General features: G+C 47.9%; 1 protein-coding gene across 3 annotated transcripts; it reads left to right on the top strand.

Moving 5' to 3' along the window:
• Nucleotides 1-56: 56 nt before the first annotated feature.
• Nucleotides 57-27,659, top strand: GSTZ1 (glutathione S-transferase zeta 1). 3 transcript variants are annotated; one of them, XM_030213754.1, is made up of 9 exons: nucleotides 57-92; nucleotides 7,383-7,434; nucleotides 9,989-10,056; nucleotides 13,842-13,922; nucleotides 16,593-16,718; nucleotides 20,923-21,001; nucleotides 21,164-21,216; nucleotides 22,401-22,450; nucleotides 26,923-27,659. In XM_030213754.1, the coding sequence occupies exons 1-9, from the start codon at nucleotides 72-74 to the stop codon at nucleotides 27,047-27,049; spliced, it is 657 nt and encodes a 218-aa protein (XP_030069614.1). In that variant the 5' UTR covers nucleotides 57-71; the 3' UTR covers nucleotides 27,050-27,659. The 3 variants fall into 3 exon arrangements, with proteins under 3 accessions (XP_030069614.1, XP_030069615.1, XP_030069616.1); XM_030213755.1 differs by lacking the exon at nucleotides 57-92 and adding an exon at nucleotides 6,527-6,625; XM_030213756.1 differs by lacking the exon at nucleotides 57-92 and adding an exon at nucleotides 6,588-6,625 and having other exon boundaries at nucleotides 7,383-7,424.
• The last annotated feature ends 133 nt before the right edge of the window (nucleotides 27,660-27,792 follow it).

The raw sequence follows: 27,792 nt of genomic DNA, 5'->3' as shown, positions 1-27,792 counted from the left end.
AGTGCAAACGTGAGGCTAGAACGCGGCAGGGGCGGGGCGATGATTTAAAGGACTCTCCACGTGGACTTGACATGTCATCATTGCTGGTGAAGGTAACCGACTGATTGGAAGTGAAACGGGCTTTGCTCTCTGGTCTGCTAAAGCCTAAGCTCGCCCTTTAGTTTATAAAAGTAAAGCGAATACGGGATGTTCTTTAGTTTCTGGATGAACACGTACGTCTAGGCCTGGTGTCAGTGTTTTAAATATGCGTCCTAGTGTTGTATGGCACTTGTACGTCTGCTTAATTTATGTAAAATCAAAATTACCTTTCCTGGCGCGGATGTTTAGAAATGGTCTTGTAACCTTCTCCATTTACCATCACCCTCTGATTCCTTTCACTTAACTAGTTTTTATCCCAGGTAGTCACTTTGGGACCCATCCCTGAGCGCACTCAGTTTATCAGTCCTTTATTTATTTGTTACATTTGTATCCCACACTTTCCCACCTATTTGTAGGCTCAATGTGGCTTACATAGTTCCAGAGCAGCACTTGCGGACTCGGGTGTAGACAAATACAAAGCCATGTTGTGGTTAAGTAGTTCGATAAAGCTAATGTGCAGTGGCGCAACCACATGGCTGTACCGTGATTTAGTTATGTTGTCTTGCAGAGATCGGGCATTTATGAGGAACTGTCAAAGGCTTTGCTAAAATCCTTGTGACCTTTTTTGAGATGGTGGTACATGAACAAAAATATATCAGGTATTCAGAACATAGCAGCACATAGGGTGACGTTAGAAATTATGGGAAAAGGTCACCCCTTGGTTTTATGTATTACTACTACTACTATTAAACATTTCTATAGCGCTACTAGACTTACGCAGCGCTGTACAAATTAACATGAAAAGACAGTCCCTGCTCAACAGAGCTTACAATCTAAATTGGACAGACGAACAGACAGCTAGGGGTAGGCCCCACTCGATCTGCCCGCCCTATACTGCTGAGCCTCCCTAAACCGTCCCCGAGCGGAACTAGTTCTGGCCCCTGCCTTGAACCGAAAATCTGGAAGCCATAGAACCTTGGCATCACTAAGACCTCACACTAACTTGCATTGGTTACCCATAGAAGTGCCACATGGCACAAGGTTTATTGTTCTGCCTTTAAGGTTATTGGGGAGATGATGAGGCCTTGCACTTTGGGCACCCGTTGAAGCAGTAAGAGCCACAGTGACAGTGGTGGCTTTACCAGTGGCCAGGGACTTTAGATTGCTAAGGACTTGGTCATTCTGTTTTTCAGGAGTTGTTCTAGGGTTATGGAATAAACTTGCAGAGGATCTGAAGTGTGTTCAAGATTACCTGAGCTTTAGGAAGCATCTAAAAAGTCAGCTATTTGCAGAGTTTTTCAAAAGTTGATTTAGCGATTTGGGGAGAGGGATGAGGCTATTTGCAGTGTTTTTCAATGCTGATTTGAGGATTTGGGGGGAGGGGTGGGGAGGAATGGTTGATTTGGTGAGGAAAAGTAAGGGTAAGAATAAGAGGATTTTACTTTGTACAGTCTTTTGGCTGAAAGTGGTGGGTTATAAATTCTTGTATTAAATAATCTTAGCTTTTATGTGAGTAGTGGTTAGCTTAGAGCTGTCTCCTGTATTAATCCACAAACGAACCTTTTCCGGAGACAGGAAGGTGAAGGTGGTAGAACTAGAGGACATGAATTGAGGTTGAAGGGGGGCAGACTCAGGACTAATGTCAGGAAGTATTTTTTCACGGAGAGGGTGTTGGATATGTGCAATGCCCTCCCGCGGGAGGTGGTGGCGATGAAAACAGTAATGGAATTCAAACAGGCTGCAAATAACAGACCATCAAAAAACTCCAAACAGCCCAGAACACCGCAGCCAGACTCATTTTTAGAACACCTAAATATGAAAGTGCGAAACCCCTCAGAGAAAAACTACATTGGCTCCCGCTCAAGGAACGAATTGAGTTCAAGATCTGCACAACTGTATACAAAATCATTCACGCAGATGCCCCGCTCTATATGCTAAACTTAGTGGACTTACCGCCCAGGAATGCCAAAAGATCGGCCCGCAAATGCCTCAATCTGAACTTTCCCAGCTGTAAAGGAATGAAGTACAAACAGGCTTATGCTACCACCTTTGAGTAGTGTTGAGAATAAAGGGGTCCCAAGCCCCCCCCAGAAGGCTAGAGTGACCTCAATCTGACTCCATCTCTAAATAACACTAGTACTGGGGTAATCCAGGAGTTATGAGGTTTTGGAAGGAATTGCCACTGAGAGAGACGTTAGGTCTCAAATACCCGCATTAGTCCGCCTCTCAGCACTGGCAAGGAATAGATACCAGCCTTATGACAAACTGGATTTAGGCTACAGGTTATATAATGCAGCGAATGATAGCCTGATGTAGCAAAAGCATTTGTACTTACAGCCTTTCATCATTAAGTGAAGCCCACAAACCATCATTTAGAATGAAGAGTTTATTTGCATATCAGACTTTAATCAGGTACATTCATCAGACAAATTCTGGATTCAGCTGACCGGAGCTCTGCTGCTTCCGAGGCGTTGGAGAAAAGTTCTCCCGAGGGCTTGCATGCACCCTGCTTTTATACAATTTGGTCACTATACAAGTCTATGGAGAGGGATTTTTCTCTAATATTGCTTAATCTATGAGTCATGACCTCCGGCCAGGTGCTCTTCCGTTTTAGTATTGCAACTTGTTGTGCAACTTCCCTTTTTGTAAACACTTCCTTAGATACGGACATCCAAACATCAAAACATGAACAAAACAACTTTTTTATGAAGATATCTAAATTTGGATATATTAGGTTCATATCATTTTGTGATCTGGGTTAGGATTTTAGCCATCAATTCCTTGATCTTGGCTTTTGCACTGCTTTTGAATGTCACACCAAATTCTAATGAGGCCTAGTCAGTGCCTTTTAGCAGTTTAAGCTGTTTAAGGTATGTAAATTGACCCACCACTATTCCAGTGGATGGATCCCAAGCGGGGACACATATTAACTTACAGGTAAAGCACATCCTTGCTCAGCCAGTCATAGATTTTTAAACCTAGCTGGTATTTTTACAGCCTGAGTCCTAAAATCTGGCCTTCCACCCTTCCGGTGGGCATCTAGTGAGGGCCTCTTGCTGTAGTATAATTATACAGTAGAAAAGTACACAGTTTTAGAACGCACTACCCAAGGCCCTAAAAACCATGACCAATCTAACCAGCTTTCACAAAGCTTTGAAAACGCATCTCTTCAACAGAGCCTACAAAAGTCACCCACAATGAAACAAATCATTCCTTAAACCACCCAAGTACACCAAATCACCTCTCTCACAACCTTACCTAACACCTCCTACCTAATTTCCTCTTTCACCTTTCGAACAACTGTTCTCTCAGATCATGTAATGACGTTCTCATTTCCACACTGTAAGCCACATTGAGCCTGCAAAAAGGTGGGATAATGTGGGGTACAAATACAATAAATAATAAACACAAAGGAATCCTGTTTTAGAAGGAATGGATCCATGGAATCTTAGCGGAGATTGGGTGGTGACGCCGGTAATTGGAAACAAACGGGAGCTGGGCAGACTTCTACGGTCTCTAGGCCCTGATCGTGACTGAATAGATAGGGATGGGCTGGAGTGTAAATTTTAAGGGACTTCGACGTTAGCTTCAGATCTTAGTACAAGAACAGTGCTGGGCAGACTTCTACGGTCTGTGCCCTGAAAAAGGCAAGGACAAATCAAACTCGGGTATACATATAAAGTATCACATACCATGTACAGGTCTTTATCTGCCGTCATTTACTGTTACTATGTTTAGATCAGATCTCCTCCCCAGTCATGGATATACGTGAAATTTTGCGGACAATCCAGCAGGTTTGTGAAAAGGCCCAGAGATGAGTGAACAGGAAGCACTGAGAAATCATTGCCAAGACACCTCCTTTCTGTTGCATTAGAAGCAGATATGTCTCCAAGTTATTGGACTGTACTGCACATATAGAACTGACATTCTCGTGGCTTCATGCCTTTGCCTTTGAAGTGCTCTGTATACTTGGCAACATTCCAGATCCCCCTGAGGTATCTTGAGGTAACTCACAATGGAGTATTTGTGGCTGCAGCAGGAAACCAGGCCCTAAAGTAGCTTGCATGGATGTGTCTCCTCTGTGAGAAACCTCTGCTCAGCTTCAAGCACAGATGGCAGAGCTCCCAGACCAGACTGTGGCTGTAGGCCTTCTGCTCACTCCTTTTTCAGTAGTAGCTCAAGATGAGTTACATTATTCAGCTATACTTTCTTAAGCTGCTGCCCAAATGGTTACCCTCTGTGTCTGCATAGCAGCTGCAGCACAGAGTGGAATAACTGGACTAACTCAGTGGGCTGGGTGGGTTTGAACATTTAATTCATCTTCCCAAATCACTACATTGGCTTCTCACCTGTTTCCACATTAAAGTCAAACTCTTTATACTCAGCTGCAACCAGGCGCAGTAAAAACACTTTTTGGTTTGAGGGGGGTCAACAAACTAATCTCCAGCCGTGCCTTCAGGTTCCCTAGTTGCTGATGCTGTGTTGGACAAAATATCGGTCAGATTGTGGCCCCTGTGACCCAGTGCTTGTTCCTGCAGGTGCTTTCCCTCTGCAGTGCGCTATTGCCTCTACTCTCTCACCCTTCACTCTTCCTCCTCCCCCCCCCCCCCCAAGCACGCACACACACTTTCTGTGCTTTTGTGTGTGTGTGTTCCTTCACCATTACTGCACTGAATGTCTGGACAGCCTTCCTGAACTTGGCAGTCCCGCTCCTCTCAGCCAGATAAAATGTAGCCTAAAAACTCATCCCTCATGCCCACTTTAATGTTGTCCAGCTTGTAGGTAACGAAAGCTCCCAGGACTTCTTGTCTGTTTGTACGTCTTTGGTAATAAATAGAAAGAAAAGAGAGAAAAAAATAAGATATTTTTTTATTGGACTAACAAACTTTTGATTAGCTTTCAAAGGTAACCTTCTCAGATCAGAAATGAGCAAATGTTGACAAATACCATAATATATAAGTGAAACACAGGAAGAGCGTGGAGTGGGTTTGGTAAGAAAACAGGGAGAGCTGGATGGGTGATAAGAGGGTGACAAAACAGTATAATTTCATGGTTTTATAATGGATAGAAAACTCAGATCTTTGTTAAGTCCTGTCTGGTGGGTGTCAAGAATATTTAATCATTTTAACTTCAGAGGTCTTACATTCCTGGATAATCTTAACATTTCCTTTTAATATTCTCACCATAAAATCATTGATACAGGTTCTGGTTTTGTGAAGTGCTGTCCAACAGAGGTGGCATCCTGTTCGGCATTGCAATGTTTAATATGATGTCTCTGTAAATCAATGCTTTTCTTCAATATAGCAGCCTTCCTCATCTCTCCCTGTTTCTCACCTAACCCACCCCACCCTCTTCACCGTCATTGGAATGCTTTTGTGTTTCACTTATATATATATATATATTTTTTTTTGTTGTTGTTACATTTGTACCCTGCGCTTTCCCACTCATGGCAGGCTCAATGCGGCTTACATGGGGCAATGGAGGGTTAAGTGACTTGCCCAGAGTCACAAGGAGCTGCCTGTGCCTGAAGTGGGAATCGAACTCAGTTCCCCAGGACCAAAGTTCACCACCCTAACCACTAGGCCAGTCCTCCACTTCTGATATTTGTCAACATTTGCCCATTTCTGATCTGAAGAAGGGTTACTTTCAAAAACGAATCAAAAAATGTATGAAGTTAGTCCAATAAAAAAAGGTTTCATCTTATTTTCTTGTCTTTTAGTTCTACTTATTACCTTTAAAGGTGGACTAACACGGCTGCCCTGTTACTTATGTCTTTGGTTAAATTGTAAGCTCCGGGAAGCAGGTACTCTCTGTTGTATGCATGCAATTGTTTGGTTTCCAACCCAAATACAAAACAAATGACCACAGTGTAAAAATAGACAAAAACTGAATAGGAAACTTCATGCAATGCAAGTCTGGAGAAACAGAAATGCATTTCCCACTGTACTGTGCAAAATTCAAAGGTATCAGAGGGAAAACATTTCCCCAAACTAACAAAATTGAAAGCTTTGCACAAAATAATAATCAGGAAAAACTTGGTCTAGTCCTGAGATAAAGAGGAGAAACAGAAACACAAATGCATTTCCTCCTGCATTGTAAAAGTACCTCCTCCGTTGAATGTCTCTCCTTGAGTTACAGCTAAAAAGGGCGTGAGCTAACTCTAAATCCAAAGTACAGAATTGTCAGAGATTCACAATTCCCAAAACTCTGTAATCCTGGAGAAACTGGAAAAACAGCAGCAGCAACATGTGTAAAAGAGCTGTCAGTCAGGCATCTGAATCAGAAAACCCCAATAAAAAAGGCGACTCCAGGAGTGAATCGTACATTGAGCCCAGATTCTGCTACTGATTGTCTGCTTTTCTGGCATAAGTGTGCTACAGTCCTGAGAGGTGGGGACCAGAGCCCAAAGCTCATTGGTTAGGAGGCAAATTCCACTTCTTTCCTCCTCCTCCCCCCACCCCATCCCCACCCCCACCAGGCAGAAAGTGGAATCATCATCAGACCTCAGCTGAACCTCTTTCCAGCCAGCAACATGCAGTCTGTTAAGGTGAGCAGAAATGCAGATCCCCCAGACCCTTCCTGCAGCTCAGGGCTTGTTGCAGGGACCCTCCTCCCAGCCTTTCCCTCCACCTAGACCTAGTCAGGGCTGCCACAGGGGGGGGCCCCCACCCCCAGCCAGTTCAGGGCTCACTACAACTTCCATCTAGATATATAGTCCAGGGCTTGCCGCAGGGGCCCTCCCCCTTCTAGTCAGCTCAGGACTCACTATAGGGGTCTTTCTCTCCACCTATGGTCCAGGACTCTCCAAGGGCCCTCCACCCCTGCCCCCCAACCAACTCAGGGATTCATTACAGCAGCCTTTCCCTCCACCTATAGTCCAGAGCCCTCCCCCCCCCCCCAGTACAGCCTGCTAGGGCTCACTACAGGGGCCTTTCCTCCCCCCCCCCCCCCCCATTACAGCTTATACAGGAGCCTTTCCTAGAACCCTAAAGCTAGACCAGGGCTTGCCATAGGGTTACTTCTTTATCTGCTCCCCCCCCATTACAGATGTGCTCCAGGGCTTGTTACTGGGACCCTTCCCCCAGAGGTCATTCATGACTGGTGCCCTTGTCTTGGAACCAGCCCAGTAGAAGGTTGCAGGAGGATTTCCCAAATGTGTCCTCTAGACTCACACAACAGATTTATTTCGGACATGTCATGGTGGATATGAGCGACAGGGCATGTTTGGGGAAGACTGGGGTACAGGGAGCCTGGTAAACTCACGGAGTTCTCGGATTTCACCTCTCCTTTCTCCTCTCTTGCAGCCCGTCCTCCACACTTACTTCCGAAGTTCCTGCACCTGGAGGGTGAGAATTGGTGAGAAAAGTTTCCCTGTATGTCTTGAGGAGGAAGGGGACAGGGGTAAAAATGAACTGGGTGTTGGGGCGGTGGCAAACACTAGCAGAGAGAGACCAGTGATAGGCACAGGTGTGTGCCACTGGAACCTCAGTATGCCCAGAAATTTTCAGCCACTAACAGATACCTGCAGCAAAATCTTTGTATCTCATCTCCCCATGGCCTGTGCAATGCTGTCCCACTGGCAGTGCCTCAGATCTGCTGCTATTTCCGCCACCTCCTCTGCTGGTTGGAAGTGCGAGGGGCTGGCGGATCTTGTGCAGCAGGTAAGGGCGCTGCTTATTGAGCGTCTGCTGGCTGGGAGAGAGCGTGGAGGTGGATGATGCCAGGAGGGTAATAGGGAAAAGAAATGTGATTATTTGAGGGAGGTAAGGAGGGGAATTCAGGGTAATTATACCCAAATCACCTTCCCATTCCTCTTGCCTCCTTCATATGATTGTTATGGGGGGAGAAGGAAAGTGTGTAGCCACAAATGGGTGGACCACAGCCTGAAGGACATTTGGACACTATACCATTAACTAAGAGCCAGAACTGCTCCGAATTTCAGCTTGTGTGTTGTGAATATCCATGAGATTTATCTGCAAAAAACCCATAAATCAGGCTGGAAGGGTGAACTTGCCCTGGAATCCAGGTTGTCTGTCCAGGGTTTGGTGATTGCTCTGGTATTAGTGGAAGGGGGGGGGAGTTCCTGTTTTACTCTGGGGTCTATCTTTGGGAGAGGGCCCTCTTCCTGCTCATGGTACACTCTCCTCCCCCTGCAGATGTTTGTGGTGGTAGGAGGAAGCCGCTCTGGCAGAATCCAGATGTTACAGAGCCTCCCTGATTCCACAAGATTTGCATTGTTGACCTGTTGCAGGTAGAGCACTTCTTAAGCTGCTGGTTACTGCTTTTAAAGTGATCTGGGATCTAAGCCCCACTTTATTTGTCAGATTTGATAAGGTTTTATGTCTCAGAACAAGACTCGTTCATTGAGATTCCTTCCGTAAAACGCTTTGAGTTGATGTCCACCAGAAATCTGTTGCCCCTTCAGCAATGAGATCCTCTTATGACCCCTTCTCTCTTGTCACCATCTACATTAGCTTCCAAACAAAAATGTCCTCCCTTCGTGCATCCTTACCTGCCGATTCTTCCTCTATCTCTCTTCCCTCCTTGCTTATTCTTCAGATTCATGCCTCAGATGACCCTTCTCTTTCTTTCTCCTCCACTTGGTCCTTGTTTGACTCTCCCACTCCAGCCACTCTCAAGACTGCTGTTTCATCTGTTAACCTTTCGGCCTCTCCATTAGACCCATGGCCAGCTCACCTTTTCAAGCGCCTAGTTCATCATATCCTTCCACTCATTCTGCCCTCGCTCCAGTCAAGTTTCTCACTTGGCCAAGTGCCGACTGCCTGGATACATGCCGTGATCACGCTTCCCTTGATCGTACTGATCCTAATAACCTATAGGCCTATTTCCGACCTTCCTTTCCTCTCTAAGGTCTTGGAACAAGTAGTAAATCATCCCCTTTTGTCTTTCTTTGATTCTTCACTGGCTTTACATCCTTTTCAGGCTGATGTTCGAACACAGCATAGCACGGAAACTCTCTTATTTGCTTTGCATGGTACGGTTAGAACTTCTTTGGACCAACGACCTTCCACAATCCTTTTTTCGCTTAACCTGTCTTCTGCTTTTGATCTTGTTGTCCACGCTTCTGTTCTCCGTTGTTTGCAGTCTATTGGTATTTCTGTCTTTGTTTTACTCTGGTTTAAAAGCTACCTGTCTAATCATACCTATCAGGTTATTCACAACACGGCTCGTACACCTCCCGTTCAATATTAGACCCTACCAGGGCTTTTCTTTTTGTCAAAATCAATTAAAGATAATTAACGGTTGACTAATGCTAGTGAGGCTTACTACTGGCCTATGATTCAAGGTTCCTCCCCTCCCTGTGTACCTGTGATACCCTGACCTTGTCCTCTGACATTGGGCTACCCCAAGTTCTACCATCCCTTCTTGCACCGTCTCCATGACTGTAAGCAGGCTACATGTTCAATATTGTACTGCGAGCCCTTAGTGGTTACGACTGAATGTATGGATTCCACAAAGCTCAGAAAATACATTGGGCTCAGTGTCCCACTAGTTCACAGTTCCATCTCCAGTCTTCATGTGGCACAATCACATCTCTATGTGGTCCATGTTTCAGCCCCCAGAGCTTCCTCAGGGAGAAGTTGCCATGATATAAGTTTAACACCCATGCTGCAGTTAAATCTTGTGTAAGGAATAGTTACACTCGTGTACTATTTTAAACGCAGATACGGGGTGGGGGGGGAAGCAGTGCCAGTACAGAGATTTGTCACTAATGTAAGAAAGGCTTGCTGAAGCATATTAGAAACCAGGACAGAGTATCCCAGTCCTGGCCCAGGAGCTAGACTGAGATCCCTTTACGCCTTGACCGTTCTGTTGTCTGCATCCTGCCATCCCTAGGCACTGAGTGACCCTCTTTCCTTGCATGTTTTACCTCTCTCTGTCCCTGCAGCTCTGGCTCTGAAGGGCATCGAGTACGACCAGGTTCCTGTCAATCTCATTAAGGATGGGGGGCAGCAGGTGAGTGCCTTGCATTGCAGACTGGATGTTAAACATTGCAGCAGACCAGTTTTTTGCTCTGAGGACCTGGTGACTGAGATGCTCCTTCTTGGTGTTTTATGAGGGGAGGCTCTCTGGTCTCCAAAGTTTGAGTCTAAAGCCCACAGATGGCACCTGGGCTTTGGGGAGTTATAATAAAAATGGACAGGGAAATACCTAGAGTACCTGAATGTAACTCACCTTGAGCTATTACTGAAAAGTGTGACAGCAAAATCCAAATTTAAAAAAAATGATGACTAGAAAAGGGGTCTATTTTACAAAACAAGTTAGGGGCCTGTATAAAACTCAGTCTGAAATCCAGCCGCTTGGCACAAATCTACAGCTGCTCCAAGTTTGGTAAAAGTTTGTGCGTACGCTCTGTGTGTACCAGAGAATTGAATAAAATACACACAGACATTGCAGCTCGGCACCTGCTCTGCCCAAACTGTGCCCCTGACACTGCCTCCTCGTGGTGCACCTCTAAGTACATGTTATAAGAGTCATTTAACTTACCTGCAGAAAATGCTTTACTGCCTTCGTGGTTCAGTGGCCTAATGATTAGAGCTGTGGACTGACAACCAGGGTTCAATTCCTGCTGCTGCTCCGTGTGATCTTGGACGTCAATTAACCCTCCATTGCCTCAGGTACAAACTTATGGGCAGATGATCAGAAGCAAACACGGATGCTAGAGGCTATTAGCGCTGTACTAGCGTCCAGGTTTGCTACCGCCCCGTGAACAGAGCCCCCAAGTGCATGAAGCAACGTCCTTGGGAGCTCGGACTGCAAGTAGCATGCAAATGCATGCTAAACCGGTATTTTATTGTTCCTCCCCAATAATCAGCGGGCAGCATGCCAAACATTGGCACGCTGCCCGCAGCAAATCCTATGCCAGCTCAGAGCTGGCGTTAGGGTTTGCAGGTCATTGGGGAGGAATGGTGAGCCCTGTCCAGCATGCATTTGCATGCTAGCAGGCCCCCCCATTACCCCCAATAGACCCCCCCCCACCTCAAGCCAGCTACATGGGGTCTGGAGGTCTGGTGGACCTCTCCCCAACCTCCTCCAACACAAGTTCACGAGGGTAGAGATCCGATGGATCTCCATCCCCTCTAACGCCCCTCACACCCCAAAATAAAAGGCCTAGTGGACCGCAAACAAAAGCCCCCCCCCAACCTGGTGGTCTAGTAGCCCCTTCCCCGCCCCCGTACCTGATATGACGGAAGGAGTAGTACACTCCCTCCTCTTCCAGTGCCACCTTGAAAATATCGTTGGGCAGGGCTTCACCACCATACAAAGGAAAACTCCCTTATATGGTGGTGAAGCCCCTCCCAGCACATCCCAGGATGCACTGGGAAAGGTTGGGCGCCACCATTTTCAAGGTACCATTCTGTCACATCAGGTACAGGGGGGCGGGGAAGGTGGGCCACTAGACCACCAGGTTAGTGGGCTTGTGTTTGTGGGCCACCAGGGCTTTTATTTTGGGGTGTGAGGGGGGTAGGAGGGCCTATAGATCCACCGGATCTCCAGCCCCCCATGAACTTGTGTCGGGGGGGGGGGGGGGTCAGGGGGACACAGACCCCTGGGGAACCCCACTAACTACCCTTCTCCATTGAGAATACTGACTATTTAACCCTACTCTCTGTTTTCTATCTTTTAACCAGTTTTTAATCCACAATAGAACACTACCTCCTATCCCATGACTCTCCAATTTCCTCTGGAGTCTTTCATGAGGTACTTTGTCAAACGCCTTCTGAAAATCAAGATACACAATATCAGCCGGCTTATCTTTATCCACATGTTTGTTGACCCCCTCGAAGAAATGTAGTAGATTGGTGAGGCAAGATTTTCCTTCACTAAATCCATATTGGCTTTGTCTTATTAACCCATGCTTTTGAATATGCTCTGTAATTTTGTTCTTCATAATAGTCTCTACCATTTTGCCCGGCACCAACGTCAGGCTCACCGGTCTATATGCATGAAAGTGTTTTTTGGGATAGCACTGATGATGAGCTTGCTGGCGTATTATTTACTCCAATCCTGTCTAGTTTGCCTACGTGGAGGCACCAGGTATAGAATTTCCCCCTATTTCATGTCCTTTGAAGAATGTTACCTACCCTCTTTGTCCAAGTTCTCAGTCTTGGTCAAAGATCGAGATCCATCCTTCAGTTTATTTGGTCTCCAGAGAAGCCAGAATATGACATTTCTGCAGCAACTTACTTTTGGAATTATTATAACACTAGCCGTTAAGCCCGTAAAAATGGGCGAGTATTGCAGCCCTCCTCTCTCCCCTGGCCTCACCCCGTCCACCGATCCTCCCCCCCCATATCCAGCAACCCTCCTCTCACCCCATGTCCAGCTACCCTCCCCGCCGCCGCTTCCGCCCCCCTCCGTGCCGGGCCCCCTGCACTGACCTGACAGCGCCTCTCACCTCTGTGTGAAAGCGCTACAGGCAGCAGGAGATCGCTCTGCTGCTGCCTGTAGCGCTTTCACATGGAGGTGAGAGGTGCTGTCAGGTCAGTGCAGGGGGGCGGGAGCAGCAGCGGGGATGGGGGGAGGGTGGAGGTTGGTTCGCGCGGTGTTCGTTTCCAGGCAGCAGCGTCCAACAGTCCGACTCCGTTTCCCTCTCTGTTCCGCCCTCTGACATCATGACGTCTTGACGCGAGGGCGGGACAGAGAGGGAAGTCTGTACTGCGCATTTGCAAGTGAGTCGGTCACTTGCCGTTTATATGTTTGATTCTAAAGTGAAAAGCCCTAGTACAGACCTTTTGGTTTTTTGGTCCCACATTGTGGGTTTTAGTTTGAGTGGAGCTAAGCTATACTTTCTCATACTGTGGCAGTTTGTACAGATCTGATGACTGCCAGAAACACAGTTCCTACTGTTAGTAATTATCATTTCTATAGCGCTACAAGGCATACGCAGCGCTGTACACCATAGACAAAAAAAGACAGTCCCTTTCAAAGAGCTTACAATCTAGATAAGACAGGTAACAGACAGAACAATTAAGGGTAAGGGAATAAAGAGGTGAGGATAAAAGGACAGGGCAAGTGAGTTAGGAGTCAAAAGCACTGGTAAAGAGGTGGGTTTTGAGTTTGGACTTGAAGATGGCCAAAGACGGGGGCTAGACGTACAGGCTCGGGAAGTCTATTCCAGGCATGCGGTGCAGCAAGATAAAAGGAACGGAGTCTTGAATTAGCAGTAGAGGAGAAGGGGACAGACGAGGGAGATTTATCTACAGAACGGAGTACCCAAGGGTGGCGTAGGGAGAGACAGGAGTGGAGAGGTACTAGGGAGCGGCAGAGTGAATGCACTTATAGGTCAAAAGGAGAAGTTTGAATAGAATACGGAAATGTATAGGGAGCCAGTGAAGTAAGGAGAGGGCTAACGTGGGCATAGCGACTTTGGCGGAAAATGAGTCGCGCAGCAGAGTTTTTGACTGATTGAAGAGGAGAGAGATGGCTAAGAGGGAGGCTGGTGAGAAGCAGGTTACAATAATCAAGACGATAGGTGATAAGAGTGTGGATAAGGGTTCTGGTAGAGTGTTCAGAGATGAAGAGACGGATTTTGCTGATGTTATAGTTCCAGGACCTCAAACCTGTGACACTGAGAATGGAGGAGAAATGATGGGCCGAAAACCACAAACTGGCCCATGCTGCTTCAGAAAAATTCACTGTTCTTTCAGTGCAAAGCAGGCGAGCTTACGTTTTTCACTACAACAAACTTCGGTACGTCCTCCTCAGTGTATAAGATAAAATCTGCTTTCTGTCTACAGCTCTTCAGCGACTTTTCAGAGGTGAATCCAATGCAGCAGGTCCCATCCCTTCAGATTGATGGCATCTCACTGTCTCAGTCGGTGAGTCACAATTTTAGTTGTTTTTGTTTAATGTACAACATTCTCCAGTATGGTCTGAACACATCTGGATAAAGTGCTAGAGCAAATTGACAAACTAAATAGTAGCACATGGCAGCACCAGATGGTATTCTCTACATAGTTCTAAAGGAACTCGGATGTGAAATTGCAGGTCTGCTACTGGGAGTCTGTAATTTGTTATACAGATCAGCCCCTGTACCTCGGAAATAGCCAATGTATGACCATTTATTAAAAAGAAGTTCCAGGGGTGACCCAGAAAACTACAGACTGGAGAGCCTGAGGTCAGCGCTGGATAAAATTATATTCACTTTAGTTTTTCACTTAATTGACAATCTTTCGGAAGTACAGCAAAGCACTTTACAGCAAATGAAGCTATTTTATCAAAAATACTGGTCTTATGGATAAACATGGTTTTATAGGGAAGAATCAGCATGTAAGATCGCACCTAACCAATTTATTTGAGTTCTTTGAAGGTATAAATAAATACATGGATAAAGGTCATTCAGTGCTGGGTACTTGCAAGTAATTTAGATTGGCTACAGGGGTCATTTTCAAAGCACTTAGATTTACAAAGTTCCATAGGTTAGTTTGCAACGTTGTAAGTCTAAGGGCTTTGAAAATACACCTCTATCAGGCTTATTTTCAAAAGAGAAGGGCACCCATCTTTCTGTATCTATTCACCTCAGAGGCAAGGAGATGGCCAGAGCCTCAGCCCAGCTGAGAGGTAAAGCTGTAATACTCAAAAAGGCAGTGGCGTTCCTAGGCTGGCTGACACCCGGGGTGGATCGCCGATGTGCCCTCCCCCCCCCCCCGGGTGCATTTTTACCTGCTGGGGGGGGGGGGTGCCGCGCGCCTGTTGGCTCCGAGTCCGCTCGTTCCCTGCTGCTCCCTCTGCCCCAGAACAGGAAGTAACCTGTTCCGCGCAGAGGAAGCAGCAGGGAGTGAACAAGCGGATTCAGCCAACAGGCGCGTGGCGCCCCCCCAGAAGTGTGCACCCAGGGCGGACCACCCCCCCCCCCTTGGTATGCCACTGCAAAAAGGGTAAAATATCCTGGGAAATGTGGACTTGGGCAAATGGTGAAGAAGTTTGATGGAATCACAGTAGATTCGGAAGGGATCAGCCCCTAGAGCAGCTGCTGATCACAAAGGCATGCTAAGAAGACTGGGATACTCTCACACAACCCCCAGGGGCAGAGAGGGAGGGCTGGCCCTAGTTCATAACTAAGAGCCAATAGTGAAAAGCTCACAAGGAGTCAATCACGGAATACTGCAGCTACAAGGGGGACGGGGAAGCCGCAGTACACGGCGCTGTCTACAACACACACAAATCAACTAAATACAAATAATACTCATAGTAATTATTCATAACAATTCACCCTGCCACCACGAATATGGGTATAATGTAGCCAATCATCAGAAGATCTTATATAGAGAAACCAGTGGCGTAGGAAGGGGGGGGGGGGCGGGAGGGGCGGTCCGCCCCGGGTGCACGCGCTCGGGGGGTGCCGGCCCCGCTGGTTCCCTGTTACTTCCTGTTCTGGGGCAGAGAGAGCAGGGAACCAGCGGGGCCGACGCAGCTCCGAGTGACGTGCACTCGGGGCGGATCGGCCCTCCCGCAGATAAGAATGCGGTCCGGGGGGGTCGCGCCGTGCTGCACCCGGGGGGGGCGTGCGCAGCGGCGACCCGCCCCAGGTGCCATTAGCCCTCGCTATGGCACTGAGGGAAACTAACCAATGGTCACCTCAGTGGTGCAACTCAGTGATATAAATTTTTCAATGAGATTTGACAGCAACCACCTCCTCATTGGCAGACCAAAATTAAAGAATGTACTATCTTGTTATCAGTCCATGTGAATAATAACTTATCAGTAAAGAATAACTTAGCTTATCATCTTTTTATAACTTCTTATAGAAGTGACTTGTCTTCTAAAGACAGTAATATGCCGGTCAGGGGGGTTCATAATCTGACATGCATGTTTCACTACACCAAGCTTTTTCAAGGAAAAAATGAATATGGGGGCAGCACAGATGGACCTAATTGGTCCTTTTCTTTCAAGGGAGTTAGGTTCTAAAATGTTTTGCAGAATTTATTTCTCTATGCATTTATTTACTTTACACAAGGTGTAAGTCAAGTCATCATGTATTACACTGATAAACATAAAGCATGAATATAATACAAGCAGCTGAACAGCAGTTCCTTAGTGCCAGCAGCAAATGAATCCAGGAACTGGTGGATTATATCCATCTACCAGCAGGTGGAGACAGAGAGAGTCAAACTGAAGGCAGTGATACCAGACGATCAGCCCCTCCATCAGTTAGTATATCTCTGTCTCCACCAGGTGGTGGACGGTTTCTTATCAGCTCCAGTTCCTGGATTCATCTGCTGCAAGTAAAGGAAAGAAAATTATTAGGTAAAACATAATTTTACCATAAAGCCCTATGTAGAGATTACGCTGATACATGTAAATCATGGTTTTAGCACAGTCAGATTAGAGCCCTATATAGATCATGCTAATATATGCAAATCATGACTAGAGCACGGAGAACTGAAGAGTACCCTGATGGTTGCACCATGCTGTCTCCCTACACTGTGTTCCGCACCATTTGCATGATGGTAAATCTCGACTCGTACTGCTTTTCTGTTTTATTGCAGTTGGCTATAATTCAGTACCTTGATGAGACACGGCCTAAGCCCAAACTCCTACCAGAGGATGCAAAGAAGAGAGCATATGTGCGAATGATTTCAGATCTCATAGCCTCGGGGATTCAACCATTGCAGGTACAGAGAAGCAGCCCGGGGATTCTGCTGCTAGGGATGAGGGAGGGAAGTGCTGTCACACAAATCCTTTCATTTTGTGGGTGGGAAAATAATGCTGCAGGGATCCAGCGATTTGGGAGAAGGGGGAGGTGCTGCACTAGGGATCCTGCCACTGGGGTGCGGGAGAGGGGGAAATGGTGTAGGAAGCCTGCTGCAGGGAACAAGGGGAAGGCACTGTACTAGGGAATCTGCCACTTTGCTGGGGGGGGGGGGGGGGGGGGAGTATTAGAGACCGATTGAAACCGAACCAGCAACCGACATTTGTAGTTCGGTTTCAGAAACCAAAACGAACCCCCTCCCCGTGATCACTCTCTCAGAGCCCTCATCCTTCCTTCTCACCACCCGAAGACCCTTCCTTTAAACCGCCTGGTGGTCTAATGGGTCTTCAGGGAAAGAGCAGTTCCCAGTCACTCTTGCCCCCACGGGTTCTGCAGCCAAAATGGGAACCTCGTGAGACTGCAGCCATCTTGGGATTGGAAGCAGGAGCAATCTCCACTCGCAAAAGCGGGACAAGAAATTGCAGCAGAGGGAAAGCTTCCAGGCCACCGAAGGCAGTGTGCTTACCTCACTGACGCTGCCGGCGGCCCGGAAAATAGAAGAAGGCAGCACTGCAGGGAGCCAAAATGGAGTAGGAGAGAGCTGACCAAGGCGGTTAGATTGAGAACAGGAGGCAGCATGACGGCTGAAGCAGAGAATGGGAAGGCAGGCCAGTAGTGCCCAAAACCCAGGTACTTGACTGGCCACCATGTTGGGGGGGGGGGGGCCTGGACCCCCAAGACCCCCCCCATAGCTACACCACTGCTGTGACCACGGTTCAGTATTCTGTTAGCATGTGGTACCTGCATAGAGGTCTTGTTTGTTTTTGTTTTTTTCACTAGGTTGTAGCTCTTCGTGTCTTAGTGCTGTTAAGATATGGTAAGGTTCTGAGTGTGTTTGTGTATAGTGTAAAGATGTCTTTAAAACGTGTGGTTTGGATTTTAAAACATGCAGGGGGCCAGTGGCGTAGCCACAGGTGGGGTGGGCCAGGGCCCACCCAACAGTAGTGTTAGTGGTAGCTGGTGGAGATCCCAAGCTCTGCCAGCTGAAGACTTTCCCCTGATCATAACAAAATTCTACTCTCCACAATACCGGCATCAGCGCATGCTCAGTTTTCAGTGCATGCCTGCTGCAGACTGCCAAGGTGGAAAGAAGCATTTTCCTGCCAGCGGAGATATTTTTTTGGTGGCGGGGGGGGGGGGGGGGGAGAACATTTGGTGCCAACCCAAAATCTGTTGTCTGGCTACGCCCCTGCAGGGGACAGTGCTTTGATGGTGTAGTAATGTCTCGAGAATGATGTGCAAGCTGAAGTTTGGGAAATGGAGCCTCATGTTATCTTTGATTGCAATCTAAGAATTATTTTTTTTGTGGTGGCATGCAGAGGGAGAATATTGGGTTGTGTTTAGCACCCCCCCCCCCCCCCCAATCATTTTGAAAATTTGGCTCCTATGGCCACAGGAAGTCATGCTGGGCACTTCCTGCACTAAGCGGGTTGAGCCTTTAGTGTTTAGAGATTTGGAGGCAATTTTTAATAGAAGCGTTGATTTAAGGCATTACTCCTGCCTGGTCCAGGCTTTGTCCTTGGTCTTGACAGCTCAAGAAGAAGTGTCACCGTGACAACTACTGGATTTGTTCTGCTAGAAACAGGGCCGTAGCCAGACAACAGATTTTGGGTGGGCCTAGGCAAGAAGTGGGTGGGGACCAAGTGTTCTCCCCCTCCCCCACCATCATGCGCTGAAAACTGAGCATTCGCAGGTGCTGGTATCATGGAGAGTAGCGTTTTCATTACCATCAGGGGGAAGTCTTCAGCTGGTAGAGCTTGGGATCTCCTCCAACTACCGCTAAACATGTGCTACTGTTGGGTGGGCCTGAACCCTAAGTGGGTGGGCCCTGGCCCACCCAGGCCCACCTGTGGCTACGCCACTAGAAATAGTCCACAGGGAGTGTCCTGAACAAGCTGCTGTATAGTGACGGAGGCCAATAAAGAAATAATAGGATTACATGCGTATCCTTTAGCTAGAGATGCTGCAACAGACCTTCTTGTACGGAGTGTGCTATATTCTGAACATGTGAGTAATTTGCTACTGAAACCAGGTGTGTAGCCAAACCTCGGATTTTGTGGGCCATAAAATTTTGACCCACTCCCTGCCACTCTCCATCCCTCCCCCATGAGCCCATATACTTGAGTTGGTGGGGGTCCCCAAGCAGCACCAGCAGAAGCTTCCTCCATCTGAAGCCTGGCAGTTAGTGGCGCTTTTCCTGGGCTGCTGATGGCTGCTCCCCCTACACATAGGGTTACCATATTTTGTCCCCCAACAAGGACACATGCCCTGCCCCACCACCCACCCCGCCCCCTTTGACGCCCTCAATCCGCCCCGTCACGTTTTCCCTTCCCCCCCCCCGTCACACACCCCGTCACCCCCTTCCCCTTAGTTACTACTGCCCTAGTGGTCTAGTGACCTCTTCCGCCTTCGGGGCAAGAAAGAGCCCCCTCTTTCCTGCCCGGAATGCTGCCCTGCATGCATCCTTCCTGTTGGTGATCTCCGCCCCAATTCAAAATGGCTGCCGAGAGTTGAAGTCTCATGAGGTCACGTCAACTCTCGGCGGACATTTTGAATTGGCGCCGAGATCACCAACAGGAAGGATGCATGCAGGGCAGCATTCCGGGCAGGAAAGAGGGGGCTCTTTCTTGCCCCGAAGGCGGAAGAGGTCACTAGACCACCAGGGCAGTAGTAACTAAGGGGAGGGGAGGCTAGCAATCTGCCCGTTTGTCCGGATTTCTGGACAAACGGGTAGGCTGGCAGGCGGGCCCCCAGCCTGCCCGTTTGTCCAGAAATCCGGACAAATGGGCAGATTGGCAAAACCCGCCTGGTTGACCGGACATGTCCTCAAAAAGAGGACATGTCCAAGTAAATCCGGACATATGGTAACCCTACCTACACATGCTCGGTTGTGAAACTAAGTACATGTGAGGGAGGCCCGCCCTATGCATGCTCAGTTTTCGCGCATGCGCGGGGGACAGACCTCCCTCGCACATGCTCAGTTTCACAAAATCCAAGCATGTATGGAGGGGGAGGGGCGCAGCAGCAATCAAGGAAAGCTTTGCACAGAATAGTGCGTCCCCTGGTGGGGCTTGAGGACCCCTACCAGCCAAAGTGGCAGACAGCGTCTCAATTTGGGGAGGGGTGATGCCTGAACCCAAACTGGGGGTCCCAGGCATCCAAGCCCCCCCCCCCCCTATGACAACATCACTGACTGAAATAGTTAGGCAGTGGGAGGAATTAGGCTTCCTTCCCTCAGTTTAGGAAGTGTTTAAGTGCACCCTCCAGTGGCTGAAACAGGAACTGTGCGTAACAATACAGCACTAGGAGAAATCTTTGTCTGTCTCCAGTGCTGGCCTACATCTCCTCAGACATTTTCTGTTAAACTGAGTTTCATAAGTACATAAGTAATGCCACACTGGGAAAAGACCAAGGGTCCATCGAGCCCAGCATCCTGTCCACGACAGCGGCCAATCCAGGCCAAGGGCACCTGGCAAGCTTCCCAAACTTTCTATACATGTTATTCCTGGAATTGTGGATTTTTCCATTTAGTAGCGGTTTATGGACTTGTCCTTTAGGAAACCGTCCAACCCCTTTTTAAACTCTGCTAAGCTAACCGCCTTCACCACTTTCTCCGGCAACGAATTCCAGAGTTTAATTATACGTTGGGTGAAGAAATATTTTCTCTGATTTGTTTTAAATTTACTACACTGTAGTTTCATCGCATGCCCCCTGGGAGTCCTAGTATTTTTGGAAAGCGTGAACAGAAGCTTCACATCCACCTGTTCCACTCCACTCATTATTTTATATACCTCTATCATGTCTCCCCTCAGCCGTCTCTTCTCCAAGCTGTATAGCCCTAGCCTCCTTAGTCTTTCTTCATAGGGAAGTCGTCCCATCCCCGCTATCATTTTAGTCGCCCTTCGCTGCCAGACAGAATGAGACATGGCAGGAGTGTCAGTCTAATTCTCTGAGATCTTTGTGGCCTGCAATCGGGATGGGGGACACTTACATTCAGAATGATGATTTTTCTCATGTGGCGTTCTTGTGTCCCACAGTATCTGATTTGCAGGTTTTTGTCTCCATAGAACCTGATGGTGTTGCAGAAGCTGGGGGAAGGTGAGAGGCTGGGATGGGCCCAGTCTTGCATTACCAAGGGCTTCCACGGTGAGTCCAGGGAATTTAAACTAAAATTTCTAAGAAGAGTAGCTGACTCCAGGGCAGGACTAGGGGAAGCGAACCCTCACGAAGTGCAGGGCTGGGGAGGTCAAGGGTGTGTGTACATGAAACGTATGTGATCTGAATGTTGCTTCTCTCCTGGCTTCACAGCACTGGAGAAGATCCTGCAGCGAACATCAGGCTTGTACTGTGTGGAAGACGAGGTGAGTGTCAAGAGATCAGGACCACATGAAGCAGCTCCTGGCCTGCCTGTGTCTTGGTTTGTCCTGTTTTATCCCTGAAGATGCAGGAGGATGGCGGTGTGATGAAATTTCAGACGTGCACCAAGGTATCCCAGTAGCTTAGTCACGGGGACAGTGCTTTGGAGACTAATTATTAGATGCAGTCCTCAGCTGGGAAATTAGGCAGAGCCAGTGTCAATCAATTACAAGTTAATGCTGAACTGCAGACAATGGTGGTCATCTCTTAGGGATGAACTCAAGCCCAAGGTTGAGGACTGTCACCTCTTTGAATGGTGGGACCCATGGGTAGGGGCTGGAGTCTTTTAATAACACATTGTGGGGGGAGGAGATTGAGTCACGAACAGAGACTGTCACTTAGGGGCAAGGCCAGAGGGTTTCCGTTTTATGATCAGGGGCCCTTGCTTCTCGGTGTGGGGTTCAGCCATGGTCTAGGTCTTGGAGCAGGAGAGCTGTCACTCAGCACAAGAGCTACCCCAAGCTATATGTTGTCACTCGGATCACCGCAAGTGCTGCCCTGAGCTGTATGTTATCACTCCGTTCACCACGAGAGCTTCCTGAGACGTATGTTGTCATTGATTGGAGTGTTTGAGAGGGTGTCGTGCCCATACAGTTCAAGCTTCTCCTTCTTACCTACAAATTCACTCAGTCTGCAGCCCCTCATTACCTCTCTACCCTCATTTCCCCTTACGTTCCCGCCCGTAACCTCCGCTCACAGGACAAATCCCTCCTCTCAGTACCCTTCTCCACCACCGCCAACTCCAGGCTCCGCCCATTCTTCCTCGCCTCACCCTATGCTTGGAATAAACTTCCTGAGCCCTTACGCCAAGCCCCCTCCCTACCCATCTTCAAATCCTTGCTCAAAGCCCACCTCTTCAATGTCGCTTTCGGCACCTAACCATTGTACCTCTATCCAGGAAATCTAGACTGCCCCCACTTGACGGACTGTCCTTCTATGTTAGATTGTACAGCGCTGCGTAACCCTAGTAGCGCTTTAGAAATGTCAAGTAGTAGTAGTGTCATGCCCATGACCAGCTATTGCTGGTTTCTTTTTCCTGTAGGGGTTGCTCTCTGCACTCAGTGAGGAAGACCTAGGTGTTGGCACAGGAATTTGTCAGTAACGTACATCCCTTTCTCCCACCCTTCAGGTGTCCATGGCAGATCTGTGCTTGGTCCCCCAGGTGTACAACGCCGTGAGGTAAGAGACAGTAGCTTCAGCCCACTGTAGCTGAAAGAGCCAAACTGCTTCCTCCCTTGGGGGGGGGGGGGGGGCTGTTCAGTGGATTTGGTCCCAGCCAGGACTCTCTTTCAGCCCCGGCTTGGAAGTGTTTCATGAATATGTGAGGTACCGATTGGCTTTTGTGGGATACCTGATGTATAACGTCCTGAGGTGGAACTTTGCATTCACGTCCCGTTACCTGCTGCTCTGGAACTTGTATTTCCATGAACTGTTGACTGCTGCTTTGGCATCCTTAACAGCCCAGTGAGAGAAGGCAGAGGGCTGCTGCTGTCCAGACAGGAAGGATTTGAATTAAAATGCTCTGGACGGGGGAGGGGAGGGGGGGACTTTGTAATAACGGCCCGCACTGACCTCTGCGTTAATCCAGGGGCCCAAGGTTAGGAAGCTGCTTAGATCATGAGTAAGGGAGTCAAGCATCGGCCTATTCCTGTGGGCTAAGTCAGCTGGACTGTGGTAGTGACCAGGGGCGTATCTGGACTCTGGCAGTAGGGGGGGCCAGGGCCAGAGGGAGGGGGCACATTTTAGGCCCCCCCCCCCCGCCACCAACGATTCTCTCCACCTCCTCTCCCACCACCAACCCTCCCCCGGTGATGTTGTTTACCTTTGCTGGCGGGGGACCCCAACCCCCGCCAGCCGAGGTCCACTTCTGCCTGCTTTTAAAAATAATTCTTCAGCTGGCGGGGGACCCCAACCCCCGCCACCCGCTGAGGTCTTCAAAGTTCTTGTTCGTCGTCCTCCTTCGTCCGTGGTCATGCTGTACGCTGTTGATTTGGAGTCTGACGTCGCACCACGTTGTACGCGCGTACAACGTAGTGCGACGTCAGACTCCGAATCAACAGCGTGTACAGCATGGCCACGGACGGAGGAGGACGACGAACAAGAACTTTTGAAGACCTCGGTGGCTGGTGGGGGTTGGGGTCCCCCGCCAGCAAAGGTAAACAACGTCAGCGGAGTTGGCGGCGGGAGAGGGCCAGGGCGAAATCTGCAGGGGCCCAGGCCCCTGTGGCCCCACGCAGATACGCCCCTGGTAGTGACCAACCCAGTCCCTGGGACACATCAAGCCAGTCTGGGTTTGAAGATCTTCACCATGAATATGCATGAGAAGAATTTGCATGCTCTACCTCCATTGGATGCAAATCTTACCCACAATGACTATGTGAGAGGACTCCCAGCGCAGAAGAGATCTTCACTGTTAAGAATTTGCTGGGAAATTATTTTTAAACTTGGGACAATGTAGACTTAGAATTAACTAGGTATCCTCAGGGACTTTATTTTAAGTTACTCTGCTCACTTAGCAAAAGAGTTTAAGGAATAGTTTTTGTTAGAATATAAAGTCTCTGTTACAGTTCCTAATAGTATCAGTATAAAACACAGCTAATCGGCACAGTTTAGACCTTAATTCCCACCCACCCCTGGCCTAATCTCTCATTTAAGAACGTAAGAAAAGCCATACTGGTCAGACCAATGGACCATCTAGCCCAGTATCCTACTTCCAACATTGGCCAAGCCAGGTCACAAGTACCTGGCAGAAACCCAATTAGTAGGGGCATTCCATGCTACCAATCCCAGGGCAAGCAGTGGCTTCCCAATGTCCGTCTCAATAGCAGGCTATGGACTTTTCCTCCAGGAACTTGTCCAAATCTTTTTTAAACCCAAATACGTTAACCACTGTTACCGCATCCTCCGGCAAAGAGTTCCAGAGCTTAACTATTTGTTGAGTGAAAAAATATTTCCTCCTATTTGTTTTAAAAGTATTTCCATGTAACTTCCTTGAGTGTCCCCTAGTCTTTGTACTTTTGGAATGAGTAAAAAAAATTGATTCACTTCTACCTGTTCTAGACCACTCAGGATTTTACAGACCTCAGTCACATACCCCGCAGCCATCTCTTTACCAAGCTGAAGAGCCCTAACCTCTTTAGCCTTTCCTCATATGGGAGGAATTCCATCCCCTTATCATTCTGGTCTCTCTTCTTTAAACCTTACCTAATTCCGCTATATCTTTTTTGAGATACAGCGACCAGAACTGAATGCAATACTCAAGGTGCGGTCACACCATGGAGCAATTCACCATCCCTTTCCTAATAATTCCTAGTATCCTGTTTGCTTTTTTGGCCGCTGCTACACACTGGGCAGAAGATTTCAGCGTATTGTCTACAATGACACCTAGATCTTTTTCTTGAGTGCTGACCCCCAAGGTGGACCCTAACATCAGGTAACTATGATTCGGATTATTCTTGCCAATGTGCATTTGTCCACATTAAATTTCATCTGCCATTTGGATGCCGAGTCTTCCAGTTTCTTAAGATCTTCCTGCAAGTTTTCACAATCTGTGTGTTTTGACAACTTTGAACAGTTTTGTGTCATCTGGAAATTTAATCACCTCACTCTTCATTCTGTTTTCCAGATCATTTATAAATATGTTAAATAGCACCAGTCCCAGTACAGATCCCTGTGGTACTCCACTATTCACCCTCATCCATTGAGCAAAATGCCCATTTAACCCTACCCTCTATTTTCTGTCCAATAACCAATTCCTAATCCACAGAAGGCCATTGCCTCCTAAACCATGACTCTTTAATTTTCTCTGAAGTCTCTCATGAGGAACTTTGTCAAAAGCTTTCTGAAAATCTAGATACACTACATCAACTGGCTCACCTTCCATATGTTTGTTTATGCCTTCGAGGAAATGAAGCAAATTGGTGAGGCAAGACTTCCCTTGGCTGAACCCATGCTCACTCTGTCCCATTAAACTGTTTGTTTTTCTATGTGTTCCTTAATTTTATTCGTTATAATAGTTTCCACTATTTTCCCCTTGAAATGAAGTTGGGCTTACTGGTCTGTATTTTCCTGGATCACCCCTGGAACCCTTTTTAAAAATCAGCGTTACATTGGCCACCCTCCAATCTTCAGGTACTGTGGATCATTTTAACAGGTTGCAGATCACTAACGGATCAGCAATTTTATGTTCGAGTTCTTTCAGTACCCTGGGGTGTATGCCATCTGGTCCCGGTGATTTATCACTCTCTAATTTGTGAGCTTAGCTCAGTATGTCTTCCAGGTTCACCGAGATTTCTTTCAGTTCCTCTGCATCATCACCCTTGAAAACCATTAAACCAATCAGGAGGCTACAAATTTCATTCGGGCATTTTTATCAGCCAGTAATTACCGTATTTTTCGGACTATAAGACGCACCGGACCATAAGACGCACCTAGGTTTTAGAGGAGGGAAATAGGAAAATTTTTTTTTTCCTTTTTCCCAACTCTAAAACCTAGGTACTCCGGTGCGTCTTGTCCGAATCCTGCCCTCCCCCCGGCCCTGTCACCACTTCTCCCTACTCACGCAATCTTCCCTGGTGGTCTAGTGATGTCGGGGCAGGAAAGAGCCCCCTCTTTCCTGCCCAGCGCGCTGCTCTCCATCCTCCTGTATGCAGCCTGACGGTCTCGGCGAGATTCAAAATGGACGCTGAGAATTGAAGTCTCGGCGGCCATTTTGAATCTCGCCGAGACCGTCAGGCTGCATACAGGAGGATGGAGAGCAGCGCGCTGGGCAGGAAAGAGGGGGCTCTTTCCTGCCCCGACATCACTAGACCACCAGGGAAGATCGCGTGAGTAGGGAGAAGTCTACCTTCGGACTATAAGACGCACCCCCCATTTTCCTCCCAAATTTGGGGGGAAAAAAGTGCGTCTTATAGTCCAAAAAATACGGTAGCTCCTAGAAATACAGAAGGTCATTTTCAAAGCACATAGACTTACAAAGTTCCACAGATTACCATGAAAGTTTATGTCTAAATGGTTTAAAATATGCCTCTATGTAACTTTGCAATTTCTGTAGCTACCACTGTGTAGAAAAGTTGGGGGAAAAGACCTCAGACACCTGTGACACCTCCTGCGCTGTTATATTATTAAATTTCAGCCTCTCAGTCACAGTGCTGGCTTCAATCATTGGTCATAATGTTTTTACACTTATTAAAATAAATTTATGAGGGTTTTTATGACCAATGAGAAGTACTAATAGTAGTAGTCTTTGGGATTCCGGAATCTTGTTAGTCTTTGGGATTCTGCACAGAATCTTGCTAGTCTTTGGGATTCCAGAATCTTGCTATTCTTTGGGATTCCAGAATCTTGCTACTGTTTGTCTTGATTAGGTTGTAAGCTCTGTCGAGCCAGGACTGTCTGTTACATGTTCAGCACTGCCTCAGGAGCAGTTGATTTAGTAGTAGAATTGCATGGTGTTGAATCTCCCTGCTGCATTCATTCTGGATGAGGTTTAAGTACGTGTGGATCATGCGGGGCCATTAACTAACTGCTAATACACATTCTGGACTTTAAGAAGATGAATAATCTCTTTTAGCTGGATTAGTGCATGCACCCTCCCTCTCCTGCACCTTTTTTATTTTATTTACATGACGCTTATCGTTTTTCTCTTACAGATTCAAGGTGGACCTGACTCCATTTCCCACCATCGCCAGGATCAACCAGGCTTTAATGGAACTGGAGGCCTTTAACGTGAGTCATCCCTCACGGCAGCCGGACACACCCCCTGATCTGCGCGCCTAGTGCCCTGTACCTCCACCCCCAGCCGAGAGCCTCATCCAGGCAGGCGTGGGCCACTCCAATGTGAGAGCCTGGACCATTGTGGAGAAAGCGGTCAGCCTCTTGGGCAAAGGCAGAAGGCTCACTTTCCAATGATGCAACTGGCCTGGCCGCTCAAATGCAGTCAGAGCAACTTGTGGACCTAAAGAAACTCTGCTTCCCCCCAAACTCTCTCTCCTCCTCTTAAGTTTCTCTGCTTTCTTGACTCATCTACACCTCCTCTATCTCTTCTTCCTCTCCGCCCCAACACATTCTTCTCTTACCCTTGTCTTGGGCCCCCTCTGCTTTAATGGCGTGCAGGGATGCCTAGCCCCACCAGCCAAAGAGGTCTCCTCACATGTCCCTCCTCTGTTGCCAGAGCAGCACTTAAGTCAGCAGGTGAGCTTTGGCCACTGATGCCAGCTCTCTCGTGCGCGCTCAGTTCAATGACTTAACCGAGTATGTGCCAGCCAACTTGAGCAATGCTCTGGCAGCACAGGCAAAACTTGCGAGGCATCCCCGCCTGTGGGGGGGGGGGGGGGGGTGGACCGAATACTTGGCTCTCTCAGTCCACCTTTGGCCCCCACCCCCAAAATGGACTTCTGGCTACACCCTTGGACTTCTGTGCTTGGGATTCTGGGTTCTTTGTGGTTCAAAGACCCTTAGAGGCAGAGAAAACTGTTCCAGAGCAGGATGGAGGAGAGGCAGGGAGTGGCCAGTGGTCCAGC

This window comes from Microcaecilia unicolor, chromosome 9, assembly GCF_901765095.1.
Source record: "Microcaecilia unicolor chromosome 9, aMicUni1.1, whole genome shotgun sequence".
NCBI classification, from domain to species: Eukaryota; Metazoa; Chordata; class Amphibia; order Gymnophiona; family Siphonopidae; genus Microcaecilia; species Microcaecilia unicolor.
The sequence above is the reverse complement of the archived record's forward strand: the minus strand, read 5'-3'. Positions and strand labels throughout refer to the sequence as shown.